A 22,320-nucleotide genomic window follows, 5' to 3' on the forward strand; every position below is an offset into this window, starting at 1 on the left:
AACATAAGCCCCCATTCAGAAGAATGAGCAAGTTCGAGAAGTCAAAATAATATCAAGCATACAAAAATACTAACCAGCACTAGAATTCCTGCATTAAGAGCCAAATATTGCAAACAGTCACACACTATGCAATGTTTTCCATTCAAAAACGTTCAAAGAGGAAGAACAAAAGATTTTTACAGCCCCTGCTTTATCTTATCTGTGTAGGCTAGGCAAAGCTGGAGTTCCCAAGGCAGAAGTTTGAGTATCCAGGCTGTAAATAATCCAAAGTAATGCACTTGGGAAGATAAGTAAAGACATTTTTATGTCTACTGAATACATGCCTCAAAGCAACTGATTTAGAGTCAATCAAAGCAAACTTTGGGGACAGATTCTAGTACCAATTACAGGGTTAGATGATACTTGAGTTAAAAACAAGATTCTTTTCCTTCAGGGCTTTGAAAGAGGGTGGGGTAAGGGAGCTTGCAGTCATCAATACACTAGCTGAAGGGGAAGAGAAAGGTGGTTAAAGGCTCTGGAAACATTTTTTTAAAGGATAAGAGAAAGGAGGTTATACAGAAGCAGGCTTGGTGACCTCACTGAGCTGGCATTTAGGTAGGAACTTCAACAGCCTATAACACTAGATCAATCTGATCCAAGAACCCCTTAAGAAAAAGGGTAAATAACTATGGCAGAATAACACTGTAGAAGTCTTTTGTGGCTAGGAGCCCTGATTTATTACTTGAGAGTGATCAAATAGCTAGATACTGGGCAAGGCTGATTCGTTCCTGGAGGTACAGTAAACCTCAGTGAATGTGATGAAATTTCTAGGTAATGGCTAGAAACTCTGTTGCTAGCAGAAAGAAGCTGGTCCACATCAAAAAGGAGGTTGACCTGCCAAAATGGAGGACTGATGGCAACTATACTTCTGGCTTGGGATGTATCAGCACATATCTGAAAGCACTGTAATATGGTTACATACAGTACCTGTCCTGTCCCTTGTTTATGGTGTAAAAGAGAAAGATAGCCTTATCCTGGCTACTTCTTTTTACGGTGACATATGGATGTTGAAAGTAAACAAGTAATAGGAAAGAAGTCAAATGGCAGGAAGCTATATAGGCGTGCAGACTCTTAAAAAAATACCTGTATGGCCAGTTGGCTGCTTTCAGATCCCCAAATCTATAATTAGGCGTATCCATGGAACTCTCTTACCAGATTTCACTCTGGATTCTGGTATTCCATAGAAGTGGAATACTTACTTGGATGGAACCCAACATTGTGTGATAGTCTTCTGTTGTTGTTTTTACTTAAAAACATTTTTATATGTTCTCAGTGACTACAAAAAATATAATTTGGTACTGTGGGTGTACTACAAGTCTACCACCGAAGATGTAGAGGAAAACTAAAGTTTTGCTCTGCGTACATACAAATTGGCCTCAGACTCTGCAACAGAGAGAACATAAGAACTTAAGACCATAAGAAAGGCCATGCTGGATCAGTCCAAGGTCCATCAAGTTCAGCAGTCTGTTCACACAGTGGCCAACCAGGTGCCTCTAGGAAGCCCACAAAAAGACAACTTCAGCAGTATTATCCTGCCTGTGTTCCACAGCATCTAATATAATAGGCATGCTCCTCTGATCCTGAAGATAATAGGTATGCATCATAACTAGTATCCATTTTTACTAGTAGCCATGAATACCCCTCTCCTCCATGAATATGTCCATTCCCCTCTTAAAGCCTTCCAAGTTGGCAGACATCACCACATCCTGGGGCAGGGAGTTCCACAATTTAACTATGAGTTGTGTGAAGAAATACTTCCTTTTATCTGTTTTGAATCTCTCACTTTCCATTTTCAGCAGATGACCAAGCATTCTAGCATTATGAGAGAGGGAGAAAAACTTCTCCCTGTCCACTCTCTCCATACCATGCATAATTTTATAGACCTCTATCATGTCTCCCCTTAACCACCTTCTTTCCAAGCTAAACAGCCCTAAGCATTTTAACCGTTCCTCATAGGGAAGTTGCTCTAGTTCCCTGATAATTTTGGTTACTCTTTTCTGCACCTTCTCAAGCTCTGCAATATCCTTTCTTAAAATCAGAGGAACAGCACCAAGCTGGACACTGAGACAGCTTGTGGGAAACCCAAGTTCAAATCCGGACTCTATGATGGAAACCTGCTGGATGACTTTGGGCCAGTCACGCACACTCAGCCTAACCTGCTTTACAGGGTTGTTGTGAGGATAAAATAGAGGAGAGGAGAGCAATGCAAGTCACTTTGGGTAACCACTGGAGCGAGTGGCAGAATATAAATGAAGTAAATCACAGAATAAACCTAGAAATTTATTATAAAAATTCATGAGGATGGAATTATGAAATCACACTCATGGAAACCCAAAACAATTATTTCCCATGATGTCTGTGATATCTAGATTTGTTTTCTTTTTTTACCTACTTGGGGATTTTTATACCAATTTTGAAACAAGTCTCAACTTTTTAATGCCACATATTTCCTAGTGAGCAGGTTTATGATAACAGCTTCTTTTCATTGTTTAGCAAACAGAAGTTACATACTTGGGTTAACAACACATGGTAATGCTAAACTTTGTCTAACATCTGCCCAAAGAATGCTTCAGGACCCATTTCCTGCAGTGTTTACTTAATAATTTATGGCTAAGATGACAGTTAAATGATGAAAGGAGAGGATGAGCAAACAATAAATAAATAAATAAACCTAGACCTCAATGATCAGACCTAATTTCATTTGCCTGGACTACCCATCAGAAGAAAATATCCATCTTCAAAGGATATTTATTTAGTTACCAGAATTGCAACAACTGCAGTCAAACAATAACTCAGACCAAACATTTTGAAATGAGATGGGTCAAAGATCTCTTGACCCTTCTTCATGGAACATTTGTCTTCAACTGGGGCTAATTAGAGTTTCCCAAAGCAGTGAGAACTATTATTTTACCTAAAGAAAAAACATTTCCTAAGAAGAAGAAGAATAGTCACGGCAATCTGTACTCAGATAAATGACAGAGATAAGTATGTAGAAATTTGTCGTAAAGGACTATGGGAATTTGCAGAAAATGTGGAATAGCATTTCCTGCAGAATCTAGAAACTTTAATATGCCAGCTTCTTTTAATTTTTGTAATGATAATTTATTGAGGTTATGATGGGGGGAAAACAGAAAATCTTTACTATATGGTGCCCTGTTTAGCTCCATTAAGCATTGTCTGTCCTAGGAATGGCATTCTAAATTAAAAAACAACATAACAGTGTTGAATATCTTGGCCCATTTCATTGCCAGCATTGGGGTTACAACATCCCAGCACCTACACAATTTTTTTAACTTTACCAGGGTAGAGATTAGTTATTATACGAAGCCAGAAATCGGATTTAGGATAGATCATTAAGTGTGCTCCCCAGTATACTGAAGATGAAACTGACCATGGCATTGACTAGTTTCAATTCAGTACAATGGGTGAAAAGTCTTAGTTAACTCTTTTGGAGGAAGGAGCCAATTGTCGTGGAAGGATAAATGTGCTTTTAGCGTTAATACAGGATTATCTGTTGGAATTGGACTTCCGGTAGGGTTGCTGACCAAAGCACTGTGTCTTCCTGGGAGCTCCCAGCGGAGAACCAAGAAACATCTAAAATCGGGGTGCCCCTGCGCCCCCCGATTCCTAAACAGTGGAACGGGTGACAGGAATGCTCCTGCTGCCGAAGAAGAGCGGTTTGACTCCTGAATTCTTCGAGAGTGCTTTTTTAAGACTCCCGGAGATTCAGATGCTTGTCCCGCTGGCTTGAGGGGATTTACATCGCCGCAGACGTCTCTTTGGATTAAGGCTTCGCTCTCCCCTATCCAATACCATCTATGCAACTACTTTAAGGAATGAAAGCCTCACCCTCCGAAATCTGAGTGAGTGCCAAGAACCCCTTTGTTTTTCTTTGAAAATAAATAAATGAAACTTAAGCAACAAATAGTGATGGAATCCTAGCCTCCCACCCTAAAAAATAATTCTATCGGACTTTGTTAAAAAAAAGGAATAAAACGGCAGGAAGCTTATCAACGCCATCTGGAGATAGACTAAACAAATGAGACTTTGAAATGACATACTAACCTCCAATAACAACGCTGGAATATCTGGGAGAGAAGGAGAAAGTTTAAGAAGTCCCTCCTCCAGTTAATGGCCTCCACGGTAGAGATCCTAGGCCACGTTACAAGATAGAGGCACCCTGTATTCGGTGCGGGCAGAGAAAACTGGCTGCAAAGTGACATCATAGGACCGGAAGTGCGTTTCCTGTGGGCAACAGGTAAACTCATCCTACCTCTCTGATCATAGAAAGGAAATGACAGAAGGTCTGCGGTACTTCCTATTTCCTGTCCAAGAAGCCGACCTAGAGGGTCCTCATACTCTATGGTGCCTTGATATTTTAAATTTGATTTTTACTTTGATTTGGAGGCCAAATTACAAGTAATTATGGCAAATTAGCTGGGAGGCTATACAAGAATCAGTATACCTCAGGACTAAAAGATTGGAGACCTGCCTTTATATTGAGATTACTGCTAGATTATATGTCTGCTCCACGGCAACGTTCTGGATCACTGCATAGCCCTGCAATAGCTAAACCTTCTACAGATATAACAATGGAGAAACAAGACAAAAAGATGCAAGATCTTTTAGCCAAACAAACTGATATTTTTACCAAACAAATGGAACAAATGTCCAAACAGCAAGAAAAGCAAATGAGCCAGCTAATTGAGATGTTAGCTGAAAAACTGGACACTGTAACAAAAGAAGTGATGGAGGTGAAGACTCAGGTTACTTCACTGCAATCTGATATGAAGACAATGGATGCCTCTGTCAAGAAAATGACTGAAGAACGCAAAGAAGTGAGGAAGAAAGTGGAAGGCCATGAAAAACAACTGGAAAAACTACAAACACAAGAGGAAACCACGAAAGATCAACTTGCTATGGACTTGAAAGTCAGAGAATCTAATCTACTCCTGAGAAATCTACCCGAAGACTGTGGTGCTACAAGAGAATCACTGGTGAAAACATTGGCTGCCTTATTCCACATAGAAGAACAAGAATTAGACCATGCAATAAATAAAATCTACAGGATGCCTTTGCTCCCTAAATTGAAGAGAGAAAAGGCAAGAGATGTTATGATATCCTTCTATGATGTCAGGATGAAAGATATAATAATGCAGCAGCACTACAAAGACCCAATAGTCCTGGAAGGTACTGCATTAATACTCCTTAAGGATATACCAAGACATCTGATGACAAAAAGGAATATTTTTAAAGACTTCACAGCAACTCTGAGGAAAAGTGGAATAAATACAAATGGTTGTTACCACAAGGACTAACATTTACTTACAAAGAAGTGAAATACACTATCACTATGATGGAAGATGTTGGGAAATTTTTGAGGAAATACAGAAAGGAACTCACAGGCCTTACACCAGACCAGAAGCAAGATTCTAGTCAAGAAGAAGAAGATGACACAGCGAAAGGAGCAGTGGGTGGACTATAAAATCTATATATTAACACTCTGACAATATGGCTAAAGTTATTTTGTGGAATGTAAATGGTCTAAATGAAAAGGTGAAAAGAGTATGGATTTTCAATTTTTTACAAAAACAAAAATACTCTTTAATATGTTTGCAGGAAACTCACATTTCTAGGAAAGACAAAAAGTACCTAGAAAGAAACTCTTTGGGGCAAATCTTCATCTCTTCATCAAATACAAAAACTAAAGGAGTAGTTATCTATGCACATGCCTCATTTGCTCCAGAACTAGTATATAAAGATGAAGAGGGCAGAATACTTATAATCAGAGCCAAGATATTAGGCCAAAAAAACGTTGGTGGTAGGGATCTACACACCCAATGAGGATAAAGCACAATTCTATAAGCAGCTTCACGACATTCTATTGCAACATGCTGAAGAACAAATACTGTTAATGGGTGACTTCAATGGAGTTATAGATTGTGCAATTGATAAAAAATCAAAGGCCAAGGATGATAAGGAAGGCTGCCTTCCTAAGACTTTTTTCCAACTTATTGAGGAATTTAAAATACAAGACATTTGGAGAACAATGAATATGACATCGAAAGAATACACCTTCTATTCCGCAAGACATGACTCACACTCCCGTATTGACATGATATGGGCAAGTAAATCTATATTTACGCAATTACGTAAGGTACAAGTAATACCTAGAAATTTTTCAGACCATAATCCGGTTTCTTTCGAATGGAATAATAGACAAGCATTCAGATGGAGGTTGAATGATAGACTTTTATGAGAGGACAAAATAAGAAAAGAAATACATACTCTTATTAAGGATTTTTTTGAGATCAATATGAATGGAGAAACCAGTTTAAATATAATTTGGGATGCTTTTAAAGCTGTGTTGAGAGGATTTATGGAATTGGGAAACAGAATACCTAAGTTACATTCCAGGAAGGGGGATGACATTTTAATGGTGATGGATGCACTGAGACCAGGCCAAAGGCCCCATTTGGGATAGGCTGTCAGCTGCCCTAATAAATTATTACTAGTCTCTCACTCCTCTGGGCACAAAACTCCTTGAGTGTCAATAGCTGTCTTGGAGGAAAAATTTGAATCTGCAACCCAAGTTCTGCTTCACCCAGGAATGGAACTCACAAGCTAGGAAAGAAGTCTATAAAATCAGGTAGCCATGGGGGGGGGCAGTTGGGGACAGGTTCCTGCAGTTCAATCTAGCTGTCTAATAACTTCAGTCTTGGACCCATTCTTAGGGATGACATTAAGCTTTATAAGATTAGCCAGCAACTACCTTTATGTACATTTGTACTTTGCCTTATTTCTACCAGTCCATAGTTTTGAAAATATCTGTGTTTTCTAGGATTTATTTAGTTAATAACGTTTTATAAGATCTGTGAGCTTGGATTTATGGGGCCAGACATTTGGAAAAGTCTCACCTGTATTGCCTAAAGCTGCTCGGACGAATTTTAATTTATAGTTGGTGCTGAAGGAACAGCTCCAACAGAGAGGGAAGGAGGGGGAAGCTAAAAATGTTCACTCTCCCATGTGAACACTTCATGGTCTTTTGAGGGGGTCATAAGGGGAGAAAATGGAAGTTCAAATAAATATGTATTGCTGCTGATCCCCAAGATCTTCTGATGGCGGCAGTGACTCCAGAGTAGACCCAGGAAAGGACAAATGTTTTCTTGTTTTCTGGGTATTTTAATTTTAAATACAGATCCCTTGGTGCTCTGTTCAATGTAGTGTGCAGAACTGGGGGAGGTTGGTGGCTGAAGGAAGCAGACACAAGGAGAGTCTGTGACATCTACTACTTATAGTGAATTTGACCAAGGCTTTCTTAAGCACAGACCTTTGTGAAAATTCAACCAGTTTTATAAGTTGATTTATTTCCTTGGGGCAGAAAATGGTTTACAGGGAGAGGGCAGCCATGGCAAAGCTCTGCTAGAATGTGCATGTTTCAATGGTTTCTGATTTAGACAGTTTGCCTGCCTTTTCTTTTAACAAACATAGGTTCTGGCAGCCATAAGGCACAGAGGGAGACTCCTCACATATGCAAAGTCACCCACAGTAACTCGCAGTGCCATCCTAAGCAGAGTTATATCCCTGCAAGCCCGATGACTCTGATGGCTTTAGAAGGGTGTAACTCCACTTAATTTGGCACTGTTATGTACTGAATAGCAAGAGGGAAGCCACTACATGACAGTATGTGTAACCAACAATCAAGAACATTAATAGGTTGGCAAAATTTCAGCTCTGCTGCTTGCAACCTGCTAACAGATTGTGAAGCTTGTTATCTGATGCTAATCCATTTTGTCCCAAGTTTTGCTGCTTGTTTTTAATCCTGTTTATGTTATTGTTAGATTGGCCGGTTTTAAGAGATCATTTGAGTATATTTTTGTTACCTACTTGTGTTGTTCTTGCTGCTTAATTAAGTTTAGTGCTTTATATTCCAAGAGTTTTATATTCACATTGTAAAATTACACAGCTTTAAGATCATGTTTTTGTTGGTGCTTTTGGATTATGTTTTTTTTTTTACTGCTGGTTGACTGTAATTGTGTTTTAACATTCTAGTGAAAACCACCTTCAGAGCACCAAATACAACTGTGTCTGCAGAACACACATATTTAAAATAGAATTAACAAGAAATAATACCTTCCATCTCACTCAGCCATCTATCACATGGTGAATTAGATGCTCTTCCAAAAACCGTATTGCTTCTCCTCCTGTTGACAGCTGTTGTGACGTTCATTATCAGCCATGTATTTCGAACTTGGGAAATCTACTCATACAATCAGAATATTAACATTTTTAGAATACCAAGGGGGGGGGGAATTAAGAAAATAATTACTATAATGTTGGGGGGGGATCTGGCTGGTTTATAGATTTATCGAATTCTAAACACTCTGCTCTTAATGGGCACCCTTTTATGTTATTTTAGATTTGTTCTCTCTGTTTTATTATATAACTGGTTTTTACTAATTATGGGCTGCATCCTACAATCTGTGAATGGTACTCCATTTTCAGAATTTTTCTGCCTCTTAATTCCACTATACCACCCACACCCAATGAGACACTGCTCCTAGGACTCAAGAAATCCTTAGAAACTTCACTGGACATGATGAAAGTGTCTGCTATATGAAAGAGGAATTAGAGAAAATCACCTCCACCAGTAGAAGTATACACGAACCAGTAGAAATCAACCATTATATGCTCTATGTTAATGGTAGGATGTCTGTATTTCTCATTCTAACTTTTCTAATAACTGGTTTTTAACATGTATTTCATCACTGATTACAGTATTTACTGTATCAATTATGCTGTTACAAAAAGAAGGGAGAAAAATAAGAATAATTTAAGGAAATATGTAGCTTCTTTTTTTCTTTGTATTTATCTGCAAAACAGCAATTTTTGCAGTGGGTCAGTATTAGAAATATATTTTTTCTAAGATAGTACAATCTTGTAAACATGGTCTAAGAATTAAGAAAGGGTATATTACCACTCTTGTGTTGCATATTTTGCACACAGTTGCATTCTACCAGCCCAGTCCTACACATACATAGATTGGTCTGATATATTAGCTTATTTTCCCCTAATGAAGCTTAAGATCACAGCATAAATTCCCAATTATACATGTTTACCTGGAAGCCAGTGCCGCCAAACTGAGCGGGAATTACCCTCATGTCAATGTGCATAGAATTCCTGCTTTAATTACCCCATGCTTATCTTCTGCCCCATTCTGACTAAGTAGAAGAAGGCAAACCCCAAGTCCCAACAGGAAACATGCATTTTAGAATCTAACTGTGAAATACTAGGTAGCCCGCCGAGCCCTACACTTGCTAATGACCTCTCAGTGTTCAGGACTTGGGTTAGGCTCACACTGTACAATAAGCACTGTAGCAATGTACAATAAACCTTGAAGTCAGTCGCTCACCCTCGGTAACAATTTGTTCCAGAAAACTATCTTGCCAAACCCAATTTTCAGGCCTCTCTGTTGTCCAAAGATACATGCGAGTATAAAACTGGTTTACTTTCTCTACTTGTCTGTATGGCTATGTTGAGGTTTTCATACAGAGAAAATTATGTACCTGCTTCAAGGACAAATATCCAAAACTCTGCAGCTGTTCCCACTGATTTTCTTCCCTATTAATCCTAGTTTTCTGCCACATATCAGATGTGTCAACAACTTCTTAAAGACTTTGGGGTTGCCTGATTGCCACATAACTGCAAGAAAATAAGTTCCCCGATCTATTCATTTTCTTAAACATGCTCTCTTAACAAGTGACCATTTTCTCCCTCCATAAAACTGTATTTCACATGTGATAACACATAAAGAATGAAAATATTTCCCTCCCCTTTCCTATAATGCACCTTTATGCATACATCTTCTTTAAAAGTCAGATTTATCAGGCCCCATTACACACAAGTGAATGCGGCAAGATCAAATGATAATACTGTTAGATATTTAGGTAGAAGACAGAAATCCAAATAACTTAACATGGCCCTTGAAAATTGTGAAGCAATACTAATTAAACGGTCATTTTCATTAGCTTGGACAAAAATTGGTACGCACAACCATTACAATACAGAAGTAAATTAATACTTGCATTGCATGTGGTTAAAGCACAGAAAGTTCGCAAAGTGTACCAGCTATCAGCATTATCCCAAAACTGCTGGAGTTTAAAAAACAGAATGTTGTGTAGACCAACCTGCTTCAGGTGAATCTGTGGTGGTTGCAATCTGTACATACTTTTGATAGCCCACATTATTCTGAAAAACAGATTTTCAGGTCATCTCTTGACATGGTCAAAGATAAATCATCGGGCTGTCCAGTGAGTAAAACCACACAGAAGATTCCCCATGATCCTATAACAAACACACACACACACAATAAATAGATGTCAATAAATAATCAATAATAAAATAACTGAATAGTGGAGAAACACCCTCCACCCAATAATTCATAATTTGGAGATAGGAGCCCTCAAGCTCCCAGCACAGAGCAGTCAAGTTCTTATTTATGCTAATGGATTACAACCCCATCCTCTGCTAGTAAGTCACACCTAGAGACATAAAACTAGGAAAGCTAAAGCAATAGATGGTAAACTTGTCCTTTGGGACAGAAAGCCCATCCCAAAGAGGGGGGAGAGGTTATAAAAACTCTAGACACTGGGGAGAGTGGTCTTCTTTCATTTTGCGCAGCTCTTCGGATGTGCGTAAACCATGATGGACTAAGCTTTCAATTGAGGGACTCCATCTTGTCCATGAGGCAGGGGACAATTGAGAGAAGTCCCAACCTGGAGATCTAAGCTGTCCAAGATTCATCTCTGGAAACTCACCACACTATTCAGTCCAGCTTTCTGAAATGTGGTACTGGGGAGGGGCAGCAGAGGATCTCTCCATCCCTGGAGCACAATAGCTCTGAAGTACAAAGTTGTGATGGATTGCCTTGCACTTGCTTGTAGAAAGGTAGCAGAAGGCGCGGCAGTTATGCGGGGCACCTTAAGTACAATGCAGGCAGAGTGTTAGATGTATGACTTTCTGGCAGGAGATTCCTTTAAGAGTCATTGGTGGCAGGCGGTGGTTATCCAGGTTGAAATTGGCACCTTCGGGGAGCAAGGGGGAGGGGCAAGGGAAAGGAGACTTAGGGCAGTCACAGGTTCTTCTGACCTCCTTGGAACAGGGAAGGAACAGGGGAAGGCTTGTGAGCCCATTACAAGGATCAAAGAACTGAATCGAGACAGCAGTTACAGAATCAGAGGCCTAAACTTGCTTGAGATTGAACCCTAGATGACGTTTGATGGAGAGATTTTGAACACAAACATTACAAGGACATCTGAACCTGCACTCAAGGCAATGCCAAAAAAAAGACCGTTCTTTTCAGATTATAAGATTAGGTGTCTGGTGCAATAAACATCATACAGACAATGTTCCAGTGAACACCAAAACTTGACAGTTAAACAAACATCTCTATACATGTACAGCTAGCATGTTATAAAAAAAGGCTAAAATCCTTCAGCACTCAATCCCCTTCAAGAGAACAAAATATATGTCTATGTTTACAGAGGCATGCATACTCTTCCTCGTGAATTCATTGCCATATTTCTGTAATATTATTCTTGCATTCTTGTACCTGAAGTAGCTCTGAATAATCCATCATGAGATGGATGACTAACTGTTCCCTAGAACAATCACTCTCTGACAATTATTTATAATGAAGGGACTGGACTTCTACCAGTGTGAACTTTGATATAAATTTATGATTATAAACATAAAATAAATTTTAGATACCTCCCCATCTTATTTCCTGTATATGAACAATGTGTGGACAGTTCAGAAAGTAATCATTTCCAAAGAATCTTTATAAAATTACCCAACACAATTTAATTTTAATCAAATGGGTGCACCCTAAATTTAATTCACCCAGTAGGAGGATGGAGATAAGATATATGTTCATATATGCTGACATAAACCTGCAAGTACACATCATTCGATAAGATGTATTGCTTTTGATTTTTTTTTACTCCTGATGGGTAATAACGGTGATATTTTCATTACCAGGAACTTCTTAATTATTTGGAATCTGTTTAAGGCTTTTCTAGGTCCATCTGCTTTAGAACATTTATATAAATTATATGATTCACATTTCTATCCCAGCCGTTCTTTCAGGAGCACAGTATACAGGGGATTAGTTCACTTTATTCTTAGGAGGGCTAAGCTGAAAGGCCATTCTTATAGCTTTGTGGCTGCGCAGGGATTTTATATTAAAGCAACTCACACTGCCATACGAAACACATAATGTAAAACAAAGTTTGGGTTGTGGAGGGAGTTCAGCAGGAATATGACGCCATATACTCCACCCTCCAAAACTGTTGTTTCATCCTGGGGAACTGATCTCTGCAGCCTGGAGATAAGTTGTAAGTCCAGAAGAACTTCAGGCTTCACCTGGAGGTTGGCAACCCTAGCTTTCAGACAGAGGTTAAAGTCATGAGCCCTGGGGGTGGGGGTGGGGAATGGCAGTCCCATTAAAATCAGGGGACCTCAGCATGAGTTCAATCCCAGGACGCTGTATAATAAAAGAGTTCTTACAAAGCGGAAGTTTGACAGCCCTTCTGCCCATATCAGTATCCAATAGACAAAATACAGCAATACATACAGATTGGATGCCAAGATGCCCCAGTCCCATAAGTAGGAAGTGCCAATTAGTGTCAGTCACAATTTGTTATTAAAGCACTGTTAACAAGAACCAAGCCTGAGTCAACAGTTTAGAGATTTAAGACATCATAATTCACAACTGCTTCAGCTTAAGCACCAAGCCGTTTTGTACAATGCTAACAAACCTAATAAGCTTGGTCAAAGAACCACATTGAAATCACTGTCATTGCATCGATCGAGCTCACTCTGAAACCGACGGCACATAAGGCGGCAAAGAGCCCCCAGCTGACACCCCGCTGGAATTTAAAACAAATTTTAATCTGCTTGGTTGTTATGGACAGGGGTGAAAAAAAGGTTTTAACTGAACTTTAAGATTTCTCTTAAAGGGATGCTGCTGGTCGTTTTTTTTTTTTAAAAAACAACTCCCTCCAGGCTATTACACCTCTTCTGGTTTTTGTTCTGAAATTAACCATGGACAGAATAAAGATATGTCAATAGTTAATAGGTAAGCAACGTTAAAAAAAAAACATGGACCCTGGAAGAAAGGTCAGTTAAGGGCACTCCTGCCTTTTTAAAGTGTGGAAAACATAATATAGGGGGTACCGCACTTGTATTCCCAGCGATGTATTAAGAGTTTGAAAATGTTATAAAAAATACTGTTCGCACTTTCTAGGTATTCCCACCGATGTATTAAGAATTTGAAAACGTTATAAAAAATACTGTCCGCACTTTGTTTGGCCCCTTTAGCTGTGAAGACTTCTTCCAACCATTTATAAGCCATGTTATCTAAAAGCCCTTTTAAAGCGATGGGGGTTACCGCACTTTGTATTCCCAGCAATGTATTAAGAGTTTGAAAACGTTATAAAAAACATTGCTTTAAAAGGGTTTTTGGATACCACGGCTTATAAATGGTTGGAAGACGTCTTCACAGCTAAAGGGGCCAAACAAAGTGCGAACAGTATTTTTTATAACGTTTTCAAACTCTTAATACATCGCTGGGAATACAAGTGCGGTAACCGGCACTGTTTTTTACAACATTTTCAAACTCTTAATACATCAAAATATTGTCGAAGGCTTTCACGGTCAGAGTTCATTGGTTCTTGTGGGTTATCCGGGCTGTGTAATACATCGCTGGGAATACAAAGTGCGGTAACCCCCAATCTCACAGTGGATGGCTGCCCACAGCCTATTATAACCCAACCTCCTTGCAACTCCCCTGCAGGCAGATCCCAACAATTGCCCTCATAAAGGATTCGAGCAACTAAGGCCCTTTATGCATGGGAGGTTTTGCTATGGATTTGCAGCTCTCTGGATGCACATTTTCCCCATCCGAATGCTCCAAACTTTATGCATGGGAGGTTTTGCTATGGATTCGCAGCTCTCTGGGTGCACATTTTCCCCATCTGAATGCTCCAAACTTTATGCATGGGAGGTTTTGCTATGGATTCGCAGCTCTCTGGATGCACATTTTCCCCATCTGAATGCTCCAAACTTTATGCATGGGAGGTTTGCTATGGATTCGCAGCTCTCTGGATGCACATTTTCCCCATCTGAATGCTCCAAACTTTATGCATGGGAGGTTTGCTATGGATTCGCAGCTCTCTGGATGCACATTTTCCCCATCTGAATGCTCCAAACTCTGCATGGGGGGGGGGCCTTACTTTGGAGTTTTGAGAATCAGGATGGGGGAAATGTGCATTTAAAGAACGGCAACTCCAAGGCAAAACCTCCCATGCGTAAATGGCCAATAAATAAATAAATAAATAAATCAAATAAACCAGAGCGACCGCTTTCACCACTGGGCTGAAATACTTCCCTATCCCTCCCAACTATCTTAAACTCACTGGCTGCGAAAACAGTTTGCACCCACTTCCCCATAATGCAGAAAAAGGCAGCTGTCAGTCAAGAAAGGTGGAGGAAGGAAGCTTTCCAGTTAGCTACTGAAGGGGCATGGGGTGGGGCGACAAGGATTACGCGGCCCCTGTATCCCCCCCCTTCCCCTTTGGGCTTGCCCCCAGTTTCCTTTCAAGCCCCCTCCCCAGCCTCCCCCGCAAAAACCTCGGCTCACACCGTTAGTTTCCATCTCCGGGGTCTGCATTTACCTAAAAGCAGCCAGCAGATTCAGCACGCTGGACAGCTCAGCGCTCCTCCCGTTCCCCTCCGAAGCAACGGACGCCCCGTCGCGATTCAGTTGGCAGCGTTCAGTTAGCTTACGAACTGTTCCATAGCTTCTTGCCCACGCAACAGCCCTGCAAGGCAGTCCGAGCAGACGAAAAGAAAAGGAGCCACTGCAAACAGCTGAGCCCTGTTCTCTCTCGACGACTTTACATTAGTTCTGATTGATTTTTTGCCCCACTATCCCCCCCCCCACCAGGGTTGCCAGCTCTGGGCTTAGGGCTGCCAACCTCCAGGAGAATAAAATAACAGCACCGGCTCAAACTGTTGTCATACAATAATGTCAATCCATAGTTCACCAAGAATTCAATATCAGATAGCCAAGATAAATTATAATAGCTGTATTATTAAGGTTAAAGAAGCCAGGTTGCTTCACCAGTGGTATTACAAGTTTCACAAGACCGGAATACAAGTCCCAGGTATAACTCAAAGTCAATAACAGGTTGCTTCACCAGTAGAATAGTAACCTGTTATTGACTTTGATTTATACCTGGGACTTGTATTCCGGTCTTGTGAAACTTGTTATACCACTGGTGAAGCAACCTGGTTTCTTTAACCTTATTAATACAGTTATTATAATTTATCTTGGTTATCTGATATTGAATTCTTGGTGAACTATGGATTGACATTATTGTATGAAAATAGTTTCAGCCGGTGCTGTTATTTTATTCAACTTTGTTGGGTCAGCATACGTATCGATTTCATTAACCTCCAGGAGAAAACAGATTGACAACTGAGTCATTGATTGTTAGCAGGCTAACACTGGATCGGACACTCCCCAATGCTGAAAAAAGCCATCTACCTCCTCCAGAAAATAAAAACAACAGAAAATAAGAACATCAAGCACTCAGTATATTTCTTGAAAGACCAAAGGCAGGCCATAAAAACAAGCAAATGACTCGTGAATATTCCCATTGTTTGGTAGACTGTTTACTTTTGATACCTTGTTCTTTTGAATCATGCCAGAGCAATAGTGTTGCCAACCTCCAGGTACTAGCTGGAGATCTCCTGCTATTACAAGTGATCTCCAGCCGGTAGAAATCAGTTCACCTGGAGCAAATGGCTGCTTTGGCAATTGGACTCTATGGCATTGAAGTCCTTCCCCAAACCCCACCCTCCTCAGGCTCCGCCACCAAAACTTCCCGCTGGTGGCGAAAAGGGACCTGGCAACCCTATCTGGGCTGGGAAATACCTGGAGGTTTGGGGGGCTGAGCCTGAGGAGGGCGGGATTTGGGGAGGACAGGGACTTCAATGCATAGAGTCCAATTGCCAAAGCGGCCATTTTCTTGAGGTCAACTGTTCTCCATCAGCTGGAGATCTCCAGCCACCACCTGGAGGCTGGCAACCCTATCCCCAAGCAGTTTACACCGGTTTCCTCTCTTCCAGTTAGGTTGGGACATAGGGCTAATTTTAGCAAGTCAGTTAATAGCTACAGTGATAATGTGCCTACTCCTTAGGGTTGCCAGCTCTGGGTTGGGAAATACCTGGAGATTTTTGGGGCTGAGCCTGAGGAGGACAGGGACTTCAATGCCCTTACAGGAATGTGTAACTCCATCAAGGGCCACTAGCTGTTGACTGTGATTTGCTGAATATCTTGAGAGCTTGATGCAAGTTCTAGAAACACCATCAGTTTCTAATGCATTGTTAAAAATACTCCGTGCTATAAGTAGGAGGAGGGGGGGTCAAAACTGCAGCAGTGTAGAAACCACTAAGGAAGCAAGAATGACTGCTAGATCAGCTTTTTCTTAAAGCTCTAACCATCTCTTGATTCTCATGAGAACCAGAGGTGAAGAGAATAGTGCAATATTGATTCTTATTGTCTGCTAGTGGAAGAAAGGGAGTTTGTATTGACAATGCAAACCTTTGAAGGATAAATAACTAGTACTATTTTATACAAGATGAAAAGCAACAATGAGCTCTGCACTTTCTTAGACTGGAAATCTTAGATTGAAAAGTTTTTTAAGAAGCAGACAAGATGACAAGTCATGTGGATAGGGTCGGCACTAGGAAAATGAATTGTACACCAATATCCACTTCTTCAGCTAACAGTTAATGGATATAGATGTATTCCTTGCTAGTATCCATTCATAAATATTTCTATGCTTATGCTGATAACATGATTGTACTTTTTTCTCAGTGAAGTCCAGAAAGTCATGATTTGTATGCTGAAGCCTTAGACTGGAAGTAGACTGGTAAGATGTGCAAATGAGTTATAATATATTGTTATAATATACAGAAAATAATTAAATAGGCCTTATGTATACAGAACTTTTTTTTTTTTTTTTTTTTTGGCAAAATACTCATACCAGAGTCCTAAGAATGTCTTTGGAAGAACCAAGAACTCTTCCTAAGTGTAAAAAAAATGTAACAAGACATCCATCTTTACTATATTCATGAAATGATTATTTGGAATGTCATGTGTGTGTGTGTGTAAAGTGTTGTGAAGTCGCAACTGACTTACTGCAACCCTATAGGGTTTTCAAGGCAAGTAAGAAGCAGAGGTGATTTGCCATTGCCTTCCTTTGCAAAGTCTTCCCTGGTGGTCTCCCATGCAAGCACTGGCCCTGCTTTGTTTCTGAGATCTGATGACATTTGACTACACTATCATACATTTTTTTAAGATTTATGTTTTTACAGTTTATCATCTTATATGTGTTATCTGCAGCCAGTCTAAGGGGGTTGGAAAACATGCTATCTTCTGGTTTGTTTTTGTGAATAACTTCTGTTATCTTGTGTTAAGTTTTTCTCTACCCATCAACTTCCTCGCAGAATATCAAAGGTTTTGCTGCTCAGGAGTCTTTGCAGCCTCAATAGGGATGCCATCCTCCAGGTGGGGCCTGGGGATGTCCCCGAATTACAGCTCATCTCCAGACTACAGAGATCAGTTCCCCTGGAGAGAATGAATGCTTTGGAGGGACAACTCTATAGCATTGTACCCCACTGAGGTCCCTGTCCTCCCCAGGCTCCATCCTCAAATCTCCAGGAGTTTACCAACCTGGATTTGTCAACGCTCCCCCCCCATCCCCCACAGGGGGGCCTGGCAATACTAGGTCTCCAAGATGAAATCTAAATGTACTTCTTTCTCTGAAAATACATTAAAATGTTGGAGACCTTCCAGTGTAATCTGCCATTTGATAGCAGGGTTTAAGTATGGAAAACGATTCATGTTTAGTTTTGGCAGGGGCTTGCACTAAGTTCATGAGTCTGAAAACTTAGGTCTGTAGTATTTGGCTGCCTCTCAGCAATGGCCAGCAATTTTTTTTCCTTGGGCCTTTTTATTCCAATTTCCCCCCCCCATGATTTTGACAGGAAGAGCTTACTATAGAAACCATACATGAAATGACAACAAGTATAGAATATGTGTCGATATTGAAATGCACTTGATTGAATTCTGCAAACATTTATCTTCAGACAGTTTAGAAAATTATAAAATGAACAGTCAAAATTCTTAATAAATAAATAAAGTCAATTGAATATTAATGATTTCATTTTTATAAGGGAAAGTATATGAATATTACAAATAATATTAACTCTGAAATCGTATGCATGGTACTTAGGAGTAAGCTCTATGGACTTATATCCTCATTGGGGGAAGAACAGTGTTGAATAGTGGTCTGTCTCTCTCACTCATCCTTAACTTACCTCACAGGGCTGTGATGATAAAATAGAGGAAAGGAGAAATACGTTTGTTGCTCTAAATTCCTTGAAGGAAAGGCGAGGCAAGAATATCTTGATGGAATCTGTGGTTTGCATGCAGAAGATGCTTGGACTAGTCCTCCCTACTCAACTTAAAGGATTTCCAGTAGCAGGTGTTGGAAAAGATGCCTTATGCCTGAATTACTTACCAGGTTGTCCACTGCAGTGGGCAACCTCCCGCTCCCATTGTTCCATCCCTCACTCATCCAGATGTTACATCACAGCATAACACAATGTTGTTTCCCCTAGTCTCTACTCCCCTAATGTTTCTGCCTGCAAAAGGCTCCTGGCTGGCAACCCTTGCCAAAATCTCTGGAGAGCTGCTGCCAGGACTCCTGTTCTGATTCACTCGAAGGCGGTCTCGTTTGTACTCATTTGTTTATTTTTGTTGATACTAATAAGAACATAAGAACATAAGAAAGGCCCTGCTGGATCAGACCAAGGCCCATCAACTCCAGCAGTCTGGACAAGTTCACACAGTGGCCAACCAGGTGCCTCTAGGAAGCCACAAACAAGATGACTGCAGCAGCACCATCCTGCCTGTGTTCCACAGCACCTAATATAATAGACATGCTCCTCTGATACTAAAGAGAATAGGTATGCAGCATGACTAGTATCCATTTTAACTAATAGCCATGAATACCCCTTTCCTCCATGAATATGTCCACTCCCCCCTTAAAGCCTTCCAAGTTGGCAGCCATCACCACATCCTGGGGCAGGGAGTTCCACAATTTAATTATGCCTTGTGTGAAAAAATACTTCCTTTTATCTGTTTTGAATCTCTCACCCTCCAGCTTCAACAGATGACCTTGCGTTCTAGTATTATGGGTGAGGGAGAAAAACTTCTCCCTGTCCACTCTCTCCAAACCATGCATAATTTTATACTCTATCATGTCTCCCCTTAGCCACCTTCTTTCCCAGCTAAACAGCCCTAAGGGTCTTAACCTCTCCCCATGGGTCAGTCGCTCTAGTCTCCTAATCGTTTTGGTTGCTCTTTTCCGCACCTTCTCAAGCTCTGCAATATCCTTTTTTAGCTGTGGTGACTAGACCTGTACACAGTATTCCAAGTGTGGTCTCACCATAGATTTGTACATAATAGATTTACATAATAGATTGTACACCATAGATTTACATAATAAAAGGTTTTCTGAGGATTGTGCTTTGATTTTGGTTTTGGGCTATCACAGCTGCAAACTGTGGTTTCCTTAGGAAATACGTGAATTCATGGGAGAGGAATCTGTCATCTGGAGGAGAATGGAACCAGCAAGAGACTATGCGTGTGAGAATTTACCCACAACATGAGGTAAGCGCCCGGAGATCGGCATCCGGCCCTCCCCGCCAGAATTGGGGCAACTTACGGTGACATAGCCCCAACGCCGGCATGGAGGGCCCCAATGCCGGCGCAGCCCTTTCCTGGCCTCTTGAGGACTTTCGTCCTCAGAAGTCAGAATCATGACTCCTATGAATAGGGCTGGTTTTATTTGATCGACTGCTTGATGGTATGCCAATAAAGGTATTGAAATTGGACTCCTATGAATAAAAAGCAAGTATCTCTCATTACCAGCTGGCTTTGACACCCATTTGTTACTTCAGATTTGCCTGCCACCGGAAGGGAAAGCTAGTTCATTGCTGGTTGTGAAACTCTGGCATGACTAGCCCAGAGGCTTAGTTTTACAGTTATGTTATTTAGAGGCTTTCAGCGAGAAAATGTTACTGTAGTAAAATGGGTGGGAAACAGCTTTATGAAGAATTCTTTCAACTGGAGAAATTTCTACCCAGAGAGCACCTATGCATCTTCACGTCAAATGTCTCTGAAATGGAAAATGTGTCTTTAAAAAGCAGAGTGAAAAGAAAAGGCATTTCTCCACTGCTTGCAACAATATAATGTGATTCCTGAGATGTACCATTTAAATTCAAAGGAAGGCAAGCCCCACCCCATTCCCCATTTCTTCTTGGTCATTCTCTCATCTGCAACAGAGAACTGGATTTTGTCTGGGGCAAATCATAATGCAGGAGCATTATATAACCCATAAGCAAGAAACACACCAAGGGAAAACAGAATGGACTGAACTTGTTCAGTCCTTATGCCATATTCTAGAGCAGTGGTTCTCAACTTTTTATATCTAACATCTCACCAATCACTCTATTGTAGAACCTAGGTCCCACCAGGGTAGAAACAAAAGCCATTTTTAAAAATGAAATTTATACGTTTGCAGGCATTCTGTTGTTATATTTAGCACTTATAGTGAGTTTTAAGGTCATGAAATATTGCAGAACACAATCATGCAGCTGTTTTGGTCCTTGAAAATGACACATGGGGGGCAGGAGTCCCACATCTCCCCGTGCTGTGGTTCCCAGCACTATCAGGCCGCACAGTATTTTCAAAAGTTTTTTAAAAGCAGAAAAATAACACTGTGGCCCTCTGGTGAACTCTGGGACACAGTACTGTCTAGTGTGGCTTGTAGTTAGGACGGTGCTGTATTTGACCTGGGGCTACTCACTCCCAGCCTAGTAGACTTCACAAGGTTGTTGTGAGAATGGAAGAGTGGAGAACCAGGTGCATCATCTGTTGGGTCAAGTGCTGTCTCTCAGTCTATCCTACCTCACAGGGTCGATGATATGAGGGTGAAATGGAGGAGGGCCTGTTAAAGTTGCTTTGCATCCCCAACTGGAGAGGAAAGCATGATATAAATAAATAAATGTGTGCTTGTGACATATGTACACATTTGTCGGCTTTTCCTCTACTCTGTCTCAGATGGGTACTTTCTATTTAGTCTGTCTTGTTCCCTACCAATTTGTGGGGGGGAGAGGGCAATTCACTATTTACTATGTCATCTTTCAAAACCCTGTCATTGCTCTTACACTTTCCCTGTCAATGTTAATAACATTGTGTTGTGCCTGAAATTATACCCTGTCTTTTGCAATCCACCTTTCACTAGTATTCATTTCCAATGGCAAGTCTCCCACTCTCTCCATATGTTTGTCAGGTGACTGCAATACATGCTTAACATGATGTTATATAATTGGCCAGAATGAAATGAATTTTATTGTATTGATAATTGTACTGATTGGATTAATTTATTTAAATTACAGAATACTGAATGATGCATGTCAGACCAAGCAAATTAAATGAAATATGTCATCTGAATGTGACTGAATGTTTAGTCTGGAGAAGAGGAGGTTGACGGGGGGGGGCATGATTGCTCTCTTTAAGTATTTGAAGGGCTGTCACTTAGAGGAGGGCAGGGAGCTGTTCCTGTCGGCAGCAAAGGATAGGAATCGCAATAAGGGGTTTAAATGACAGGCAGAAAGGTACCGTCTAGATACTAGGGAATTTTTTTTTTTTACAGTAAGAGTAGTTCAACAGTGGAATCGGCTGCCTAGGGAGGTGGTGATGTTCTAGGCTGATCCTGCATTGAGCAGGGGATTGGACTAGATGGCCTGTATGGCCCCTTCCAACTCTATGATTCTATGATCTTTTACTAGGTGACAGTATTGCAATGATTCTATAATAATCCCTACTAGTGGGTGGAGCTGTTACACATCTGAGTGCTTTGCTGGTTTTGTATTGGTTCTAGTTGTTCTGTGTTCAGAGAGGTTTGACTGTTTCACTGCAGTAACTGTTTTAAAGATCTGCACTGGAGACTTGGAAACCTTAATTTAAGCTTGTTCCTTAACAAGTGTGTTGCAGCTGGTGGCAGAAACTTCAAGAAAGCAAAAGGCTTATTGTCTGAGAAGAAATTTTCTGGTTGCTCAAATGTATCTGGAATAAGCGAG

At 40.6% G+C, this 22,320-nt stretch overlaps 1 protein-coding gene across 1 annotated transcript in view; it reads right to left on the reverse strand.

Annotated features, from left to right (window-relative positions):
* Positions 1 to 10,283, reverse strand: part of PNPLA4 (patatin like phospholipase domain containing 4) — a 32,055-nt gene extending 21,772 nt beyond the window's left edge. The window contains exons 1-2 of the mRNA XM_056862051.1: positions 10,125 to 10,283; positions 8,173 to 8,299 (exon numbers count right to left, since the gene is read on the reverse strand). Coding sequence (XP_056718029.1) covers positions 8,173 to 8,299; positions 10,125 to 10,283 — 286 coding nt within the window. The remainder of the gene's footprint in view (positions 1 to 8,172; positions 8,300 to 10,124) is intronic.
* Between the last annotated feature and the right edge of the window lie 12,037 nt (positions 10,284 to 22,320).

This window comes from Euleptes europaea, chromosome 16, assembly GCF_029931775.1.
Source record: "Euleptes europaea isolate rEulEur1 chromosome 16, rEulEur1.hap1, whole genome shotgun sequence".
In the NCBI taxonomy this organism is placed as follows: Eukaryota; Metazoa; Chordata; class Lepidosauria; order Squamata; family Sphaerodactylidae; genus Euleptes; species Euleptes europaea.